This window comes from Andrographis paniculata, unplaced genomic scaffold (genome assembly GCF_009805555.1).
Source record: "Andrographis paniculata isolate CXL003 unplaced genomic scaffold, ASM980555v1 Contig15END, whole genome shotgun sequence".
NCBI classification, from domain to species: Eukaryota; Viridiplantae; Streptophyta; class Magnoliopsida; order Lamiales; family Acanthaceae; genus Andrographis; species Andrographis paniculata.
The window spans coordinates 2,558,856-2,579,916 of record NW_026137435.1 but is presented as its reverse complement, the minus strand read 5'-3'; the positions used below and the strand labels follow the sequence as shown (position 1 = coordinate 2,579,916).

General features: G+C 32.3%; 2 protein-coding genes across 3 annotated transcripts; both read left to right on the top strand.

Annotated features, from left to right (window-relative positions):
- Nucleotides 1-1,820: 1,820 nt before the first annotated feature.
- Nucleotides 1,821-11,167, top strand: LOC127261301 (mediator of RNA polymerase II transcription subunit 15a-like). Of its 2 annotated transcripts, XM_051289597.1 has the most exons (8): nt 1,821-2,186; nt 2,343-2,524; nt 4,373-4,484; nt 4,937-5,057; nt 6,269-7,651; nt 8,716-8,786; nt 8,941-9,015; nt 9,278-11,167. In XM_051289597.1, the coding sequence occupies exons 2-8, from the start codon at nt 2,370-2,372 to the stop codon at nt 10,703-10,705; spliced, it is 3,345 nt and encodes a 1,114-aa protein (XP_051145554.1). In that variant the 5' UTR covers nt 1,821-2,186; nt 2,343-2,369; the 3' UTR covers nt 10,706-11,167. The 2 variants fall into 2 exon arrangements, with proteins under 2 accessions (XP_051145554.1, XP_051145563.1); XM_051289606.1 differs by lacking the exons at nt 1,821-2,186; nt 2,343-2,524; nt 4,937-5,057.
- A 363-nt stretch (nt 11,168-11,530) lies between these two features.
- LOC127262850 (uncharacterized) lies at nt 11,531-12,820 on the top strand. Its single transcript, XM_051291690.1, has 2 exons — nt 11,531-12,548; nt 12,625-12,820. The coding sequence occupies exon 1, from the start codon at nt 11,677-11,679 to the stop codon at nt 12,223-12,225; it is 549 nt and encodes a 182-aa protein (XP_051147647.1). The 5' UTR covers nt 11,531-11,676; the 3' UTR covers nt 12,226-12,548; nt 12,625-12,820.
- Nucleotides 12,821-21,061: the final 8,241 nt, after the last annotated feature.

Genomic DNA, 21,061 nt, shown 5'->3' with positions numbered 1-21,061 from the left:
AAAAGTAAGGGTAAAAATGTTATTTCACTACTTTTATTTACCCACTATAATTAAAATACTATTATTCCTTAATCTCCACGCCAAAAGTAAATGTATACTTATTTTGTGGACACAGGGAGTATTATTTTTATATACTTCCTCCGTCCTATTAAAAATTTGTCATTTTTTCATTTTATCCGTCCAAAAAACAAGGTTACCATTTCTTAATTTAGTAATTGTACTACCCACCTAACGTGATAAATACCCTTCCAACTTACACTATATTACACAAATGTTATTACTTTTATATTACACAATACTAATAGAGGTATTTTCGTCTTTCTCACGATAGCCCATTATAATACTAATATTCAAAAATCTACGTATAGAAATGAAACGACAATCTTGCACCGGGCGGAAGAAGTATTTAATTTATAAAAAATATTTTAGATATTATATGAAAATAATAAATTAAAATAATAAATATTTTTAAATTTAAATAAATTAAAATTTTAATATTATTAAATAATATTGATGTAAAATATAAATAAAAATACTATATAATATTATTTAATTAAATATAATAAATACAATAAAATTAATATTACTATTAATTATAAAATTAAAATATAAATATATAAAAATCCTTTATTTTCTAAACAACAAAATAAAATGAAATCATAATTTTTAAAGTAAAATTTAATTAATTTTTGATTTAAAATAAAATATAAAAAAAATAAAAAAATTCACCCTCTTTGTTGAGATGGTGTCCTCTGGATACTTAAATAAATTATTTTAAAGAAGCCAATAATGATGTACTTAGAAAACAATCCGCTATTATTTTATAGTAGTATATAATAACCAGACAGTCGGCCGGCTGCGACCATCCAAGGACGGACAGATATTATAACTTATAAATGATACTTTTGTACTTTTGCCACTTAAAAAGATTATTATATTCTTCATTTTAAATTATAAATTTAACTAGTCTTTTTCTCCATTCGTGTTTGTTATGTTGCTATGGCCTCCCGTCCTCTTTGATTTTCTGCCGTGATCGCCCCGTCCTCGTTCATCCATCATTTAATTTTTCACCTTATATAAAATTTTTTTATTTTATAATTTAATAATTAACTGCATAACATATAACATCTTAAATGACGTATGATCCATTCAAAACCCCTTTATTTCTATTTTTCTTTAAAAAAATAAATATTTTTATCTATATTTCATTTTTGTCTGTCCCGTAATAATGGACACATTTCTATTTTTAGTAAAAATTATTAAATAAAAATATATTTAACAAATATAAATCAAACTTAATTAACTACATAACATATAACATCATAAATGATGTATGACCCACTCAAAACCCCTTTATTTCTATCTTTTTTTTAAAAAAATAAATATTTTTATCTATATTTAAAATTAAACATTTTTTATAAAATTGATTTATGTTAATTATAAATAAAAAATATTTTTTCTAATATTCATATTACATATATTTTTTAATTGCTATATAATTTTTAAATATTTAAATATATATTTTGATTTTTTTAATATTATATATTAAATTTACTTTAAAACTATAAATATTATTAATTATATAAAAAATAATATAATAATTAATTATTATTAACTAATTAAACATCTTTACCTTAAATAACGTATCTATAATCAAATGATTCAATAATAGTTGTTCAAAATATCATATTAATATATATTTATATCACATCATCATTTGAATTCAAAATTTTAATATTTAATATGAAAATACAAAAACAAAATTTTACGAATAAACACGCTCGAAATTGGCGCAATAAATATTACTTTATTTTGACCCAGCAGTAGCTTCAACAAGACTTCCATGGCGTACTTGTCTGCGCCTCCAAAGGACGACTTGGCTCCCTAGAGATTTGGCATATCGAGCGGTCCCCTATTTTAATCTGTAGATTCTTTCTTCAATCCACACAGGAAACTATCCCATCATTAATCAATCCATCGATTTACGGCGGTTTATCGCAGATTGAGTTCTGTGCACGAAAGCAAATATTCGCAGGTATCCGCTAGAGAACAGAGGGGGTGAGGAAGGAGCCGCGCATCTTATCTCAATCGCCTGAGGTCAGTCATTCGAAAGTCAAAATTCTCCTGGCAGGGTTCCGATTTTGGATGACGAGAGGCTGATTAAGTGGGTTACTTCGGATTTTCTGGTATATTTATTCTCCTCCCTTATCGGGAGGGCTCTCATAACGTGCGTTTACATAAATTTTGCTTACTGCGTAGTGATCGATTGCTAGATTGCTTGATTTTGGATCCACTTTGATAGAAGATTGCGATAACTTGGTCTGGTTGTTTGTGGTTTTCAGATTACGGCAATCGAGAGTAAGTTGAAAATGGATGGCAACAATTGGCGACCGACCCCGGGGCAGGTTCAGATGCACGGTCAGATTATGGGCGGCGACGCTGTGGCGGCCACCGGCATGGAAGGCGGCGGCGATTGGAGGTCTCTACTTCAACCCTATTCCAGGCAGAGGATTGTGAACAAGATGTAAGTTTCATTTCTTTAATCTTCTTTAATTTTTAAGCTCTCAGAGAGTGGTGTTAAGATTAAGATTGTTCATTCTTTGCCATGTCCCAATTATACATATGTATACAACATTGATTGTTCATAGGAAACCTATGTGGTTCTGACAGTTGAACTTAATTGCTACATTTCCATGGTTTAGTAGGTTTGCAGCAGGTGAAGTCCAAGTCAGTATTAAGATACCTACAATGTTGTAACCATTATAATATGCAATATAATCAACAACAATAACGAAATAAATGAATGGTGGGGGTGTACCTCTGGGTTTGATCATAGTCGCAAATTGGAGAATCAGAAGGCTCAAAATTTGTCTCATAGAAGTATTAGAAAATATTTTTGATAGATATCCGTTAGATAAAGTTGAAATAAATTAGGGAAATGTGTTGTGATGTGTTCTTCCTTCTTGTAAAATTAACAGAGAAAAACTAATTTGCATGTTGGACCAGTCACCTATAAGTTATTGGCCAGATGGCGAGTGTGTTTCTTTTACTTTGACAACAACATATCTACTATCTAGAAGGTGAATTATGCTCCTAAGAAATAGAAAATGTATGATTATCCTACGTGATCATAATATCACATAGAAGAAACAATTTTGTGAAAACCAATTTGCATATAGTCACCAATTTATAAAAGCGAGGAAATAAAAAAGTATCATTTAAAATAGTTCAAATTCACAAATTCCACACTAACTGGTCAGATATTTTACGTGATTTTGCAGTTATAGGAGAGTCAATAATTTAGTCTTAACGTGCCCCCCCCCCCCCCCCCCCCCCCCCGCGATTGTTTAATAGCATCTCATAATAAGCAAATTTTCTGTGAATGTGATAGTATTAGATACCATACGTAGGTCATAGAAAGAATATTGCCCTAGGTTTCTATATTCGTTTTTATATTGATAAGCTCATTGAAGATAAGAATACTATGAAAAATTTAGACATGCCACTTTGTGTTGTACATAGAAAACGACTTGAGTTTCTTTCACCCTGACAGAATCCTGCATCCAAAAAAGTTTTACTATCTAATGACTTTTGATTCCTATTGTTTGAAGAAAGCATACGTCTCTGGCTTGGTTCTATCTGTAGCAGGTAACTGTAAGAACTTCTATTATGACCTACAGCGATGGCCTCATCTCCTCTTTTTCTTCAAATTGTATAGATTATGGATAATTGGTTGTAAAACGTGTGAACTAGGTTTGTACGTAGGAATGTACTCTAGAAGAAAATGAGAAAGAAAAAAGAAATATAGAAGGCCAATAAGGAATGGTCCCATAACCCTGGGTCAAGTATAGATTATTTGATCTTGGCCAATGGAACCATCCACTGGTCTTCTCTAAATTGAAACATTAGTTTTGTTTATGTTTTTGAAGATCTTACACTGATAGAGAGCAAGATTGAAAAGAACATTAAGTTAAAAAAAGGAGAAAGTGGAGTTTAGGCTGTTGCTCGTATATCGACGACGGAGATGGGCTTAGGCTTGCTATTCTCGGGTTTAGATTTTATTTATTTGCTTTTTTATTAAGATATTATATTTTGATTTGGGCTTGCCCCTTAGTTATTATGTGGGTTTATTTTATTTTTAGTAAGTAGAGTTTAGTATAAGTATTTAAAGAGATTATTAGGGTTTGGAGAACATTATTCTTGATATTGGAAATAAAAGAGCTTGGTGGCTTTTGGGCAAATGGTTGATTCCGTTTGATTGTTCTTTGGGTAAATGATTGATATCTTTTGATTTTCTTATTATTTTTATCTTGTTCTAACATACATTCACCCTGACATACTGTTTATGTCCATGGCCCTTTGAATTCTGTAGAATGGAAACTTTGAAGAGGCACCTACCTTTTTCTGGACAAGAAGGACTGCAGGAACTTAAAAAAATAGCCATCAGGTTTGAGGAAAAGATATTTACTGCAGCAACAAATCAGGTACATTTACTGTACTGTTTCTATCGACACTCCTGTATTCAGGTTAAATCTGGTATTTCATCTGTAATTATTTTATCTCTTATAAACTAGAAATTTGTTATTTCATAGGCAGTGTTATTTTTGAACTGCACTTGGTTGCCAGGGTGTACTGCAGATAGTATTTTTTCTTGATTATTTTTCTTATTATGGAACTGGAAGAAATAGTGTTTGCTTCTAATCCAATTTTTTGTTCTTCATTATACTTCTTTTTGGTTCTGATCTGTGATTGCATGTATTTTTATATAACTCTACACATAAGTTGGATATCCAGCCAACTTTGTTTTTCAATTGAATAAAGTGCTTGTCATTCCATGCTCAGAGCTTTTATTTTGTAGTATGAGTCTGTATGACATGCATTGTCATCAACAATTGTGCAGCTTTTTTACTTTTTCCTTTATAACTTGCTCTTGCAGTCTGACTACTTAAGAAAAATATCACTGAAAATGTTGACGATGGAGACAAAATCTCTGAACCCTATGGGGACTAATTTTCCTCCTAATGTTACAAGTAGCAGCAAAAATCCCCAGGATACAGGTATAGAAGATATGTGTTAATGTGCTTAATCTCTTTCTTCACAACTATGCATGACAATGCTGATGTATTTCATCTTTCAAATTTGATTGAAGTTTTATCCTTGTTGATACTGATTTATGTGATTGCCGATTTAGCTCTAAGCTTGTGATTTTTGTGTTTGTAATCAAACTTTCTTGGCAGTTCATTCTGGCATTTAAATGTTTTTGCTTCATTTGAGTTTTTTTATGCCCTTACTGAACTTTCATTAATTCAATTTATACTCCATTCAAATTTGAGATTCTTAAAGTGTCATGCATATCAAATTCTCAATATTCTAGCTGCAGTGATTCAACAACTATCCACACATCTACATTGAGTACATGACATTGGATCAATATTTCGCGCTCTCATCTCTGTATGAATAATTAAGAAGTCAGTTCAAGCATGAAATGGCAGTATATTCAATGATACGGTGGAGGACTTTAAAAGTAGCAATTCAAATAAACATTTACCTCACAAGCAAAATAGAGGGAATTCTCTCATTCATCATCTACATGTTCTTTGTTAACTTATTGTTCAAGCAGGAGGACCAGCATTTTTTTTGGAATTTATATGTGTTTTGATATATTATTTTATTGTATTGCGTGGTTATTACACCACTTGGTTTAGTGCTTTCATATTCCAAACATACAATAACATCCAGTTTCTGTTGGTATGCGCACAATCAGTAGAAAGGGATTGAAGATATCCTGAAACTTGTTAAGCAAACCCTATTTTCACTGTTTGAAATACATAGCCATTGTTTACGATCATTATCTAAAATATTCTTTAATTCTGATATTTTCTACTTTAAACCCCAGCAATTGCCACTTAGTTGGTGTTGGTTGTTTTAAACTCAACTGGGGTAAGAGGCTGTAAGTTTTAATTTTTCGAGATGCAGGTTGTTTCTAGTTGTCATTTACACTGCCTTTGATACATGTTTTCGGGACTCTTTCTGCGATGCTGTTCCCTTGCAACCCCTCCTTTGTTTACTCTAAATCTCTCTGTGTTCTTGCTGTTATATCCCATTAAAAATAGATCTTCTTCTGTTTGCATCACCCTTGAATCAGTGAATGATCTTCTGATCAAGGGCAGTTTATCAATTGGTGTTTCTGTCCATTTGCTTAAATATACCATCCTTCTGTTCCCTTTGCTCTTCTCATTTGTTACGAATAACATATATACACATGCAGGATCATCTCAAAGCATGCAGTCTCAAATGCCAAATCAACCTCAGCAACTCCAAATGCCTGTGGGATCTCAAGTGAGGCAACCGCTGTTATCTCAGAACATTCAGAATAACAATCCATCAGCTGGGGTGCCAAGTTCTGCTGGCTTGGCGTCTGTATTGCCTGCTGTTCCGTCCATGTCTCAGGGTACCATGCCCAATGTTCCTGTTCAGAATCCTAACGTGCAGAACATGTCCAATATTACTCCCAGTGCTGTAGGAAATTCTATGGGGCAAGGTGTGCCATCTAATATCTATGGCAATAATCAGAGACAGATGCAGGGTAGGCAACAGCAGGTGGTGAATCCTGAGCAGCCGCAACAGTCTCAGAATTCACAATATCTCTATAACCAGCAGCTACATCAGCACCTTTTAAAGCAAAAGTTACAGCAGGGAGGTGTCACCCAGTCCATGATGCAGCAGCAACAGAACCTATTGCCACAAAATCAGCTTCAATCTTCTCAGCAGGGTGCTATGCAATCTGCTCTAAGGCAACCATCTGCTTCATCTACTCTTCAAAATCAGCAATCATCTCTTCAGCAGCCAAATCAATCTATGCTTCAGCAGCAGCCACAATCAGTCCTCAGGCAGCCGCAGCAACAGCAACAACAGCAGCAATCTGTCATTCCTCAGCCGCAATCCTCGATGCCTCAGCATCCAATGATGTCTGGTCAGCAGCCCCAGCAGCAGCAGCAGCAACAACAACAAATTAATGGGCAGCAGACAAACCCTGCAAACATGCAACAGAACCAGTTAATGAGTCAACAAAATACTACTCTTGATGCACAACAACATCAGCATCAACATCAACAGCAGAGGATGATTGCTCAGCAGAACAATTTATCCAGCATGCAGCAGCAGCAGCAGACGATTAGTCAACAAGGCAGCCTTTCAAGCATGCATCAACAGCAGTCCACTGGTCAGCAGAACATCTCAAATATGCATCCTCAGCAATTAGGCTCTCAAAACAATCTTTCGAATTTTCAGCATCAGCAAATGGTTATGCAACATGGTAACTCAGGCTTGCAAATTAATCAGCAGTCTGTCCATATGATGCCTCAATCTAAGGTTGCGGCGAAGCAGCAAATGCAACAGAGTATGGCAAATATGTTACCTAACCAAGCTCAACAACCACAGTCACAGCCAATGCAACAACAAATGATGTCACAGATTCAATCTTCTGGGCAGCTGCAACAACAATTGGGGATGCAACAGAAGGGGTCTACATTATCAAGAGACATGCAGCAAAGGATTCAGACACCTGCTCCTTTGCTTCAACAACAAACTGCACTTGATCAACAGAAACAGTTGCAATCTGAAAGAGGTGCTGCTGCACAGGGGCCTCAGAGTAAGTGTCTTTTTTTTTTTTTTTTTTTTGGCATGCCCATACATATCATATTATTCATTCTTGGCCTACCTGCTTCTAACAAAAGTGCAATTCAGATTTCCTAGTCATACACCCAAAAATGTTACTTGTTTTCCAGTTTGTGCAAGGCATATATAGAATGACTTATAAAGAAAATTTTCCTGGAAGAAACTATTCAATTGTTTTATTATTATTATTTGGTTGCGTTTTCTTACTTGATCCATGACTTGTCAATGTATCAATTATACTTGAGACGTAGTCATGCAACTGCTATGTTTTTGGATAATTTGTTCTCTTTCAGTTTTCAATGCAATGTGTGTTAGCTGGTAGTTCTTGCAAAAGTCTTGTCATGTTTCCTGTGAATAGAACATATAATGTTGCAGCGATTTCCAGAGTTTATGTTCATATTTTATTAATTCCATTGTATTGTTCTTTAGATTACTTACTACATTTTGATCAGAACTAGGTTCGGATTACAGTGAATGAAATCATGTGCGTAATTTAATTTGAACTAGATAGAAGTGTATGTATAGATTTATTGCGATTTGAGCTTAGAAACTTACTTTAAGTGAGCTTTTGAGATTGTAAAAATTACGAGTTCTTTAAATGTTAGAAGAATGTCCTTGTAGTCCCACACTTCTTGTTTTTCCTTGAAACTATTGGTATCTTTGGTTATGGATGATTTACAAAAAGAAGAATTGTATCTCTGCTTAAGGTTTAGAAAAGCTAATTTTGATGCCCATCCACGCATCATTGAGCAAACATAGCACGAGACCTTGATCTTGTCTGTTTATCATGTGTCTCTGTTGCTTTGAATTTTTGTAATGATATATCCAAGTTTTGTCAGATTATATGCTCTCTAGTTATCATTTCCCGAGGCACTTGCAGTCAGCCGGGGAGCCCCAAAATTTATACTCATTGAGATGAAACTATACCCTTTCCTACATATAGAGACAACAACATAATTATCCTTCCCTATAGTTGTTGCAATTTATGTATGTTCCTTTGTGATATTTCTGTCAGTTAACTAGTTTATATAATTACAGCATCTTTGGATTCTTCGGCACAAACAGGAAATGTGAATGGTGCAGACTGGCAAGAGGAGATATATCAGAAGGTACTCGCTGAGTCATTCCTTCATTTTGTTATTGGCTTATTGCACAAAAGGTTTTGTATAGTTCTCAATTTGAAGCTGTCTTCCTTCCTCTGTTGATTGTTTTCTTTTTGAGAATGTATGGTGCTCTCAATTAACTGTAAGTGTTTTCTTGCAGATAAAATCCATGAATGAGCTGTACTATCAGGAATTGAATGAAATGCACCAAAGGATGGCTGCTAAGTTGCAACAGGTAAGTATTGTATGTCAGAGTTTTACGTGATAGTTAGCTTGAAACCGACTTAAATGTATAGGAAATACGGAACATTAGCTACCCATCAACTTCCGAGAAACACTAATCTAAAGGATGAATTTGAACAGTACTCAAGCTGCTGCTTGGTCTGCCCGTTTTCCTAATGCAAAGCAAGATCCTACATAACATTGTTATGAGACTAGTGTGATCAACAATATATGGTTTGGATTCTGTCTAATCATTTTGTTCTACTGTGTTGCAGCATGATTCTCTTCCTCAACAACCTAAGAATGAGCAACTTGAAAAACTAAGATTTTTTAGGGTTATGTTGGAGCGTCTTATAATGTTTCTGCAAACCAGCAAGAGTGATGTTCAGCCAAGTCACAAGGATAAGATTCCTGGAGTTCATAAGCAGATTGTCAATATTCTCAGTTCAAACAGACCAAGGAAGCATGTTCCTGGAATGCAGCAAGGACAGATTTCACAGGCTAACTTGCATACTATGCAACAGTCTCAGCTGCAACAACCTCCTCAAATGCACACAAATGATGGGCAAATGAATTCCCAGATGCAACCAGCGAATGTGCAGGGTTCTGGGGTGTCTACACTGCAGAATAGTATGAGTAATGTGCAGTACAGTTCAGTGTCTTCTGGTGCTTCAAATTCTCGTGCGAATATGATGGATGGACTGCAGCCTGGTTCAAACATTGAAACTGGACAGGGCAATGCCATGAACCAAATGCACCAAGTGTCTATGAGTTCTCTACAGCAAAATCCTGTGAGTAGTCCACAACAGACGAATATTAACCCAGTATCATCACAAAGCGGGTTAACATCACTACCGACAAATGTTAACCCCCTACAGGCAAATTCAAATATACTTCAACCCCAGCAAATAAAACAGGAGCAACAGATGTTTTCAACCCAACAAATGAAACAGCAGTACCAGCAGCAGCGACAGTTGCACCAACAATATCTGCATAAACAACAGATGATCCAGCAACAGCAGCAAACTGGTCAGCAGCAGCCAGCTCAGTTGCCCTCACAGCAGATGATGCAGCAGCTTAATCAGATGGACACTAATGATATGAAGAGGCATCAGATGGTTGTCAAACAAGGAGTTCTTCAGCAGCACAATTCCTCCAGCCAACGACCATCATATCATCACCAACAACTTAAACCTGGAGCTGCGTTCTCTATTTCTTCACAGCAAGGTCTTCAGGCAGCATCCCCTCAGATTGGTCATCATGCATCCCCACAGGTTGATCAGCAGAATCTTCTGACATCCCATCCCAAATCTGGAACTCCTTTGCAGTCTGTCAGCTCCCCGTTTGTTGTTCCGTCTCCTTCAACTTCAATGGCACCGTCACCTATGCCAGGTGATGAGAAAACTAGTTATGGTGTTTCATCGCTGGCAAATGTTGTACATCCTTCAACTGCTGCAGCATCAATACCAAAGCAGTCCCTTGCAATTGGGACTCCGGGAATATCAGCCTCACCATTACTAGCAGAGTTTACCAGTCCTGATGGCACTCATGCCTTCGCATCTACCATTGTTCCTGGCAGCACTAATGTGGTGGAACAGCCACTTGAACGATTAACAAAAGTGGTAAGATGGATGCTCTCTCTCGTTTGTGGGATATTATTACTTCATCTCCTCCAATGTTATGTCCGCTTCATTTGTAAGTAGGAGTAAATATATGTTATTTATGTCCAGCTAAAAATATACAATTTGACATAATACTTCTCTCTGTCCTGGCTATAATGTCCGTTTTACAGTAGACAGAATTTACGATATAACTAGTATATATATATATATACACATTAGTGTCAGTAATTTTAGCGTAATTGGATTTATTCGGGACCAATGAATGTTGGGATTAAGTGAACTTCGGGATGGGATGCATGGAGTGCGCACTCGAAAAAACTAATTTTGACATAATTTTGACAAGTAACAAAAATTTTGGGACATATTGTTTATACGGTTTTAGTCATGGGCATGACTAAGTCTGCTGTCTACAAATTTTAAAGTTTTGTAATTAAATTTATGAGACAATGTAATATCTAACTTAGTCATGGCCATGCTAAGTGGTACAGGCTATTTTGGAATTTTTCCTAGAATTTTAATTTCAAAATTGTGTTTATTTATGAATTGATGTGTCTAATAATATTTAAATTATGAATTCAAACTCTTGTTTGAATTGAATCAATACATCAATTTATTTTGAATTCAAAGGAATATTTGAATTGAAAGAACACACCAATTCTTTTTGAAATTGAAATTTAAATTGAATCTTTGTGTTTGTTCAATTTAAATAAAAGGTTACTTATGATTTATAAATAGATGGATTGGTCTCATTTGCAGATATAAGAAAAAAAAGAAGATAATTAAAAACAAGAAAACACATTCAATGTTTTTATCTATGCAAGAAATTATAACCTTCATACTCATTTTATTCCCTACGTTCTCTTTGTCTCGATATTTTCTACCAGAATTCGAGATTGAACTTTTTATTATCCTAGTACGAATTTTGTGTAACCCTTAGTAGGAATTGGGTCAAAATATCGTATTCATCACGATACAGATTTATATTCGGTCATTCTCGTTGTTACCCAATAAAATCCCCAACAAACGAGTACGATATATTTTTATTAACGAACATGGCAAGCGAAACTCTGAGCGACATGTCGACCAAGTTTGGCAAGTTGACAAAGTTCGAAGGCGTCGATTTCCATCGCTGGCAGAAGAAGATGCACTTTCTTCTCACAACTTTGAAGGTCGTGTATGTCCTGAGCACTCCATGCCCCGAGGAAACCGAAGATGAAACTTTGGAGGCAACGCATCGCAAGAGAAAATGGGAGAATGATAACTACATTTGTCGTGGTTATATTCTCAATGCAATGTCTGATCCACTTTTTGATATTTATCAAAATGTAGGTTCAACCAAGGAACTTTGGGAGGCACTCGAATCTAAATACATGGCTGAAGACGCTTCAAGCAAGAAATTCTTGGTCAGCGACTTCAACAACTACAAGATAGTTGTTTTGAGGCCTGTGATGGAGCAGTACAACGAGCTCCTTCGCATCCTTGGTCAGTTCATGCAGCACGACATGAAAATGGATGAATCCATTGTTGTTTCATGCATCATCGACAAATTGCCGTCTGCATGGAAGGAATTTAAGCAAACGCTTAAACACAAGAAGGAATAGTTGACACTTGTAGAACTCGGTAGCCATTTGCGTATATAAGAACCTATAAGAGTACAAGAAGGTAGTAAAGGCAAGGATATTGCCGGACCTTCGGTAAACATGATTGAGGAACGAAAGAAAGACAAGTCCTCAAAAGAAGGTCATAGTAAAAAACGCAAATTTAATGATTCTAACAAAGATGTCAACAAGAAAACCAAGATGGCCTGCTGGATTTGTGGAAAATCTGGGCACCTTAAACGCGACTGTCGTGTTGGAAAAGGAAGCCGAGTTGCTAGCGCTAGCAAATGGGGAAAGGGGTTAAATGATCCTTTCCAAAACCAAGGGTTGGATTTAGTGAATATTTGTAATAATTCGATTAAACATGTTGTATCACTAATTTCTGAAGCACTTTATGTGCAGGATGACATGTATGTGATCGCTGCTGGTTCAAGGATTTTCATTCGGTGAATGATGGATCCGTGTTATATATGGGAGACAATCACTATGCTCCAATTACTGGACAAGGAAAAGTGACGCTGGAATTTAGTTCTAGGAAAAGTATTACTTTATGTAATGTTTTATATGTTCCTAAGTTACGTAAAAACTTAGTTTCAGGTCTTGTATTAAATAAGTCCGGTTATAAACAAGTATTTGAATCGGACAAATACGTGTTGTCTAAACACGGTGTATTCGTAGGATTTGGTTATTACAACCATGGTATGTTTATGTTAAATTTGGTTAATATACCTTGTGTTTCTAATGCTACTTGCATGGTTTCCAATTCAAAAGATGATTCATTCATGTGGCATGCTAGACTTAGACATGTGCATTATAAAAGAATGCTAGATATGTCTAAAATGGATGTAATTCCTGCAATTGATGCTACGACAAAAAAGTGTAAGACTTGTGCTTTAACGAAAATCACAAAGAAACCATTTAAAGGGATCACTCGAAAATCTGAAATTCTTGAGTTGATCCATAGTGATCTCTGCGATTTTCATTCAACACCATCATTGGGAAATAAAAAATATGTCGTCACTTATATAGATGATGCGACAAGGTACTGCTACGTATATTTGTTGCATGCAAAGCATGAAGCTTTGGTAAAATTCAAAGTTTATAAAACTGAAGTTGAATTACAGCTTGGTGCGTCAATTAAAATGTTGCGTACGGATCGAGGAGGAGAATATCTTGACTCTTCATTCTTTCAAGTTGTTGGAATAATCCATAAAATCACAGCTCCTTATACACCTCAACAAAATGGTGTAGCCGAAAGGAAAAACAGGACATTGAAAGAGATGGTAAATTCCATGATGTCTTTATCGGGTTTGAGTGAAGGATTTTGGGGAGAAGCTATGCTGACGGTCTGCTTTATATTAAATAGAGTCCCTAACAATCGAAACAAAGTCACTCCCTATGAGCTTTGGCACAAGAAGCGGCCTAACTTAACATACATACGAATATGGGGCTGTAGAGCAATTGTTCATGTTCCTGAACCTAAAAGAAAGACTTTAGGTGAAAAAAGAATTGATTGCATTTTTGTAGGATTTGCCGAGCACTCAAAGGCATATCGGTTCTATGTTCTGGAACCAAATGATTATGTCTCTGTACACTCAATCATTGAATCACGTGATGCAATCTTCGATGAAGAACGTTTCACGTCGATACCTAAGCCTTCATCTAGTCAAATCCACCAGATATGATGAGCACGAGAGTGATGAACATCTACCGTAGATGAAAATGAGGAAGAAAATCAAAATATTGATGAAAATAATCAACCGGCTGAACTTCGAAGAAGTAAAACGGCTAGAAAACCAAAGTCCTTTGGTACCGACTTTCATCTTTATTTAGTTGAAGGATCAAGAGACAAGTTTGGATCTTTATATCAATATTGTTGTAATTTAGAAAAAGATCCAAAGACATATGAAGAAGCCATGAGATCTCGGGATGCTTCCTTTTGAAAGGAAGCTATTAATGACGAGATGAACTCTATTTTAGGAAACAACACTTGGGTGTTGTCGAATTTACCTCCGGGATGTAAACCTTTGGGCTGTAGATGGATTTCAAAAGGAAAATAAAATCCGATGGAACCATTGAAAAATTTAAAGCTCGATTGGTCATCCAAGGATTTAGACAAAAGGAAGGTATCGATTACTTCGATACCTATGCACCGGTTGCTCGAAGCACTACTATAAGATTGTTGATTGCTTTGGCTGCAATTCATAATCTTATTGTCCATCAAATAGATGTTAAAACGACCTTTCTAAATGGAAATTTGGGGGAGGAAGTATACATGAAACAACCGGAAGGTTTTGTTGAACCGGGAAACGAACATAAGATGTGTAAGCTTGTTAAATCATTATATGGCTTGAAACAAGCTCCCAAACAATAGCATCAAAAGTTTGATAAATTTGCGTTGTCAAATGGTTTTGTTTTAAACCAATTAGACAAGTGTGTATATAGTCGATTTGACAATAATGGAAGAGGAGTCATCATTTGCTTATATGTTGATGACATGCTGATTTTCGGCACAGATCAAAGCAAGGTAGATGAAACCAAAATGTTTCTCGCATCTAAGTTTTCTATGAAGGACTTAGGAGATACTGATGTGATTCTCGGAATTAAAATTATTCGAGAATATAAGGGAATTACAATTGCACAATCACATTACATTGAGAGCATTCTCAAGAAATTCAATTGTGAAAATTGTACTCCAGTTGGTACACCTTGAGATCCTAGTGTGAAACTTAAGCCTAACACCGGAAAACCCGTCTCCCAACTTGAATACTCAAGGGCCATAGGTAGCTTGATGTATGCTATGACATGTACAAGGCCGGATATTGCTTATGTCGTGGGAAGATTAAGTCGATTTACTAGTAAGCCTAGTATACATCATTGGAAAGCACTTAAAAGAGTATTCAAGTACTTAAAATCGATTGTAAATTATGGCTTGTCATATGTTGGTTTTTCGTCAATTTTGGAAGGATACTCGAACGCGAGTTGGATAAGCCATGCAGAAGATCATTCTTCCACCACTTGATGGACGTTTTTGCTTGGGGGAGGTGCAATTTGTTGGGCTTCCAAGAAGCAAACGTGCATCACAAGTTCTACGATGGAATCTGAATTTGTAGCATTAGCCGTGGCTGGAAAGGAATTTGAATGGCTTCATAACCTGGTATATGAGATTCCGTTATGGCTGAAACCGGTGCCACCCATCTCTATTCGTTATGATAGCGCCTCAACAATGTCTAAAGCTTATAGTGAAATCTATAATGGTAAGTCTCGACACATAGGTGTGAGACATAACATGATTCATGATTTAATCATAAATGGGGTGATATCGGTTGAGTTTATTCGGTCGGAACATAATTTGGCCGACTATTTGACAAAAAGGTTAGCGAGAGACTTAGTGCACAAGTCGTCGATTAGGATGGGATTGAAGTCCATTAAATCTTCCTAGTGTGAGACACCCAATTCCCTTATAGTATGACGTTTGAAGCTGAATTCAATGTGGAAAGCTCATATTGGGAAGATTGGAACGCATTTTATTCAAACATCCCCGGGTACGCGTTCAGACCTACAAGAACCGTAGGTTGAGATTATATCTCTTAATAACTCCTTTGAAAAATTGTTTATGCAGGGACTAAATGAGCTACCTATACGAGCATGAAGTTTTTTCGCTTCAAGAAAGTTCGGACTTGTTTTCGATGTGCTCGCGAATGGATATGGACACATGGCTTGAAAAGTATCAAGTTAGAACCAAGGAAATTGTAAATTCGTGTGTACTTTGCCTACATGTATTCAAATGAGTTGAAAGGGTTCAATCCTTAGCGACACCATGATTCTCGAATATTTGTAACGTGTATTGTACTAATGCGAAAATTCAATCTTCGTGACATTCTCATTTATGCATGGATTTATTGTGTATGGTTGTGATTTAATTTGTGAATAAGTCAAGGATTACACTAAAATGGAGGAGGATTGTTGGTAATTTTAGCGTAATTGGATTTATTCGAAATCAATGAATGTTGGGATTAAGTGAACTTCAGGATGGAATGCGTGGAGTGCGCACTCGAAGAAACTAATTTTGACAAGTAACAAAAATTCTGGGACAGATTGTTGATACGACTTTAGTCATAGGCATGATTAAATCTACTGTCTACAAATCTTAAAGTTCTGTAATTAAATTTATGAGACAAAATGTAATAGCTAACTTAGTCATGACCATGATGACTAAGTGGTACATGCTATTCTGGAATTTTTTTTCTAGAATTTTAATTTCAAAATTGTGTTTATTTATGAATTGATGTATCTAATAATATTTAAATTATGAATTCAAATTTTTGTTTGAATTGAATCAATACATCAATTTATTTTGAATTCAAATGAATATTTGAATTGAAAGAACACACCCATTCTTTTTTAAATTGAAATTTAAATTGAACATTTGTGTTTGTTCAATTTAAATAAAAGGTTACTTATAATCTATAAATAGATGGACTGGTCCACATTTGCAGATATAAGAAAAAAAAGGAGATAACTAGAAACAAGAAAACACATTCAGTGTTTTTATCTCTGTAAGAAATTATAGCCTTCATACTCATTTTATTCCCTACGTTCTCTTTGTCTCGATATTTTCTACGAGAATTCGAGATTGAACTTTGTATTATCCCAATACGAATTTTGTGTAACCCTCGGTAAGAATTGGATCAAAATAAGCTCATCACGATACAGAATTATATTCGGCTATCCTCGTCGTTACCCAATAAAATCCCCAACAATTAGTCGATTGTGTGTTGTGGTATGCCCCGCAAATTTGAATTTATAAATATATAACAATCGGTATATTTTTTATATAAAAAAATATTATTTAAAATTTTAATTAAGATAAAAAATACTCTGAATCAAATAAATATCATAATAAATGTTTCATTTAAATTATATAAAAAAATAAATTTTGATAAAATTATTATATATTTATGATGTATTTTATTCTCAATTTTTTTTATTTTGTTATTTTTTAATAATCATAATCTATATATTTTTAAATAAATAAAATTAGAAAATGATATATATATATATATTCTACACCTAACTTCAAATAAATATATTGTAAAATTAAATAGAAAAGATCACTAATAAAGAATCGAGATTTTAAAAATAATATTTTTTAAAATTAATGTCACTATGTTATCTTATATAATTAATTTTTTTACATTACAAAAAATTAGAAACTAATAAATATATTCATACAAATATTAATTGAGACATACATTTCGAACAAAATAAAAATAAAAATTTCTTATATCTTATATGTACCAAAAAATACGAATAAATATTATAAATTAATTTTAAAAAGTACAGAGTTTATATTCATTATTAGTACAATTAATTGGCTATTATATTAATAAACGATCATAAAGAGTAAAATAAATAAATAAGAGTAAACGATCACATATATTAATTACTTTTTTATTTTGTATTATTTCAATAATAGTCAATAAAAGACTTAATGATTGAAAGAAACCTATCGTATAAAACAAAAATTGATTTTTTACATTAAAAAAAAAATTATTCAAAAATAAAAATAATCAAGAAATGTCTCTATAATTAATTTTACTATAATAATATACTTCAAATAAATTTAATATTATTATATAAAATAAATTTAATATTGGTATATAATAGAATTAATTAAGTTAATAATATTTAATAAGATATTTATAACAAAATAAATAATTATATTAATATAGTTTTTAGGAAAATTGTAAAAAAAAATAGATTATTGGATTAAGGATATTAACGTAATTTTATGTAGCAATCAAATTTTTAAAGCATATATTATAGGATATATACATTATATTTCTCTTTTAATTTTTACTATTATGTATTCCCTACGGCTACGGTATCCGGGGTATAATAAGTATATAATTAAAAATTTATTAATAATTAAAAAATTATTAATAATTACCGTATAATAAAAATAATTTTAGATTAAAATTAAAATAATTAATTATTTTAACTAAAAATAAAAAAAATTATATATTAAATTTTTTAAAATAATATTAAAATGTATAATTTTTTTTTAGAAAAAAAAATGACATAATAAGTGAGACAGACGAAAATAGAAAGATGGACATCGTAAGTAAGACGGATGAAATATTATTTTTAATAATTAATTTATTTTAATATACTCTTTCTTTTTGCAAATATAATTTTTCTTTTATTTGAATTTTATTTATTTGACTAATTAAACTTTAAATAATTGGATAAAGAAAATCAGTTGCAAAATTATATAGAAAGAAAGTGAGGAAGAATCCTCTTCTTATTAAATATACAACAAAATTCTACAACAAAAGATCATCAGTTTTTTTTTTCTTTTAATTCGTACAAAATCTCTCCTTAAAAAAAAAGAAACCTCTTATTTTCTCTGCAAAATAACTCCTCTGTCCCTTTCAATTTTGTTTGGTTTCCAATTCGGTTTGCGGAATTCGATATTCCGATCGTTCTATTATGAGAGACAATCGGTGGCGGATCGAATTTTCTAAAAAGAGATCGCGTGCAATATGAAGCTCGGATTTCAGTGTGATTAGATCTTTAATTTCGGATCCATTGAATCTCATATTTTGCTCGTGATAAATTTTCTAACAAAACTAACACTAGTAAAAAATTGTTTACATATCTCATGATATATGACATGGCCGTGATGTGACCGAAAAAAAGTAAGGATGAACATTTAAAGTTTTAAGAGCATCCACGTCAAAAAAAAATTGATCAATAGTTGCTCAGCACTTCCACATTATTTCAATTTTCCACTTCAACAAAAAATTATATATATATATCCACATAATTTATTTTTAAATTAAATTTAAATAAAATATATCAATATATATCATTTTACATAAAATAAAATTTTATATAATATAAAACTATAAAAAATAAAAAATAAATAAAATAATTATAAATAAATACAAAAAAAAAAAAAAGAAATAATAAAAATGAAAAGTTCTTTTGGATTGCTCTCTGCACCAACCCAAAAGTTATTACTCTCTCCGGATAAAAGAACTTTTTTGTACTTGTGAGTGAACTAGTGTAAAAAGTAGTGACAATTGTGTAATAATAATGAAAAAGTAAATGTAATTTTATAGTGACATGATTATTTATAAAAATAAGACTATTATTTTAGAACGGACAAAAATGATAAATAAAATTATTATATTGGGACGAATGAAGTATTATTTTTTTTTAAACCCCATAAATGCCACAAAGTATGTCACCTAGGAGCGAGGGAGTTTCTCTCATGGAGAGAAATAGATGGGAATGACCTAAGTTTGGATTTTGTCAAATTCAAATCGATCCACCAATTTGAATTTTTTAAACAATTAAATTCGAATCAAGAATCCAAGTTAAAAATTCCAAACAAAATCAAAAGTTTAAAATTATAGTTTTTATTACTTTTTCAAATTTAAATTCAATTTTATATTTTTATAATACTCCCTCTGTCTCGCTGCATATGATCTCATTTTATTTTTGGTATGTTCCACAAAAGATGATCCATTTTCATTTTTGACAAGTTTATCAATTTTAAACATATTTAACAAATATAAATCAATTTAATTAAACTTTTAGTATCTTACATGTAGAACCGACTCAAAACCCCTTTATTTCTATATTTATCCTCAATTAACAAATATTTTTATCTATCATTAAAACTCCTTATTTTTTTATAAAACTAATTTATGATAATGATAAATAAATAAATAAATATATATTTTTATTCATTTGTATTATATAAAATTTTATTATCTACAAATTGCATATATTTTTATTGAGATATAATTATATAAATATGTAAAATACCAACAACACTAAACATATAAAAAAAATAGTAAAATATTATCTTAACTTATTATTAATAACTTAATAATTTATAATACCTAAAATACCGTCTCCCTGACAAATGACTCCATCTTCCGCCGAGGGAGTATTAAATATATATATAATATATTAATTAAGTATATATTTTTAATAAAATATTAAATATATATAATAAAATGTATTAAAATACTATATTTAGCATTTATTGGTTGTTTTAGTATGTGATTTGAATCAAAATAAAAAATTTAATTTATCAATTATTCACTAGCAGAATTTTTCCAATTTGCTTCGAAGCAATTATGAAACTATTTCATATATAGTACTATATATTAAATCAATTAATTTTTTTTGCCTTAGAAATTTTAGAGACTATCCAAAATAGTTTTGGATTTTTTGAAGTTATATTAAATATACAATTTATTATATTGAATAGTTTCGAAAATTTCAAATTTATTTTGGTTAGTTCGGAAATTTCGAGACTTTTATTAGTCTCGAAAATTCGAACCTATTTTGATTAGTTTCAAAATTTTCGAGACTTTCGAACATATTGTAATTAGTCTCAGAATTTTTGAGATTTTTATAATCTCGGAAATTCCGAACCTATTTTATGTAGTCTTAGAAATTTCGAACCTTTATTAGTCTCGAAAATTCTGAACCTTTATTAGTTTTGAAAATTCCGAACATTTATTAGTTTTGGAACTCCCGAGCCTATTTTATTTAGTTTCAAAATTTTTCGACATATCAAACAATCTAAATTCACCCGCCACTATAAATTAATTAATTTTAATTTTATATATGTATAATTTATTTATTGTGTAAAAATATATGAATAATAATTGATTAAATTGTTACAATATAAAAATAATTTAAATCATAAATTTAATAAGTAATTAAATTATAGATACAATACATTTATTTTTGTTATTCACTAAAGTGTGAATTTTATTTTAAATAATTTCAGAATATTAAAAAAAATTCT

Excerpts from the sequence above, each read along its gene's own strand:
- LOC127261301 (XM_051289597.1), top strand. The coding sequence starts at position 2,370 with ATGGATGGCAACAATTGGCGACCGACCCCGGGGCAGGTTCAGATGCAC. Across the intron at positions 2,525-4,372 it reads CAGAGGATTGTGAACAAGAT|AATGGAAACTTTGAAGAGGC; the intron begins GTAAGTTTCATT and ends TGAATTCTGTAG. Across the intron at positions 4,485-4,936 it reads TTACTGCAGCAACAAATCAG|TCTGACTACTTAAGAAAAAT; the intron begins GTACATTTACTG and ends TTGCTCTTGCAG.
- LOC127262850 (XM_051291690.1), top strand. The coding sequence starts at position 11,677 with ATGGCAAGCGAAACTCTGAGCGACATGTCGACCAAGTTTGGCAAGTTG.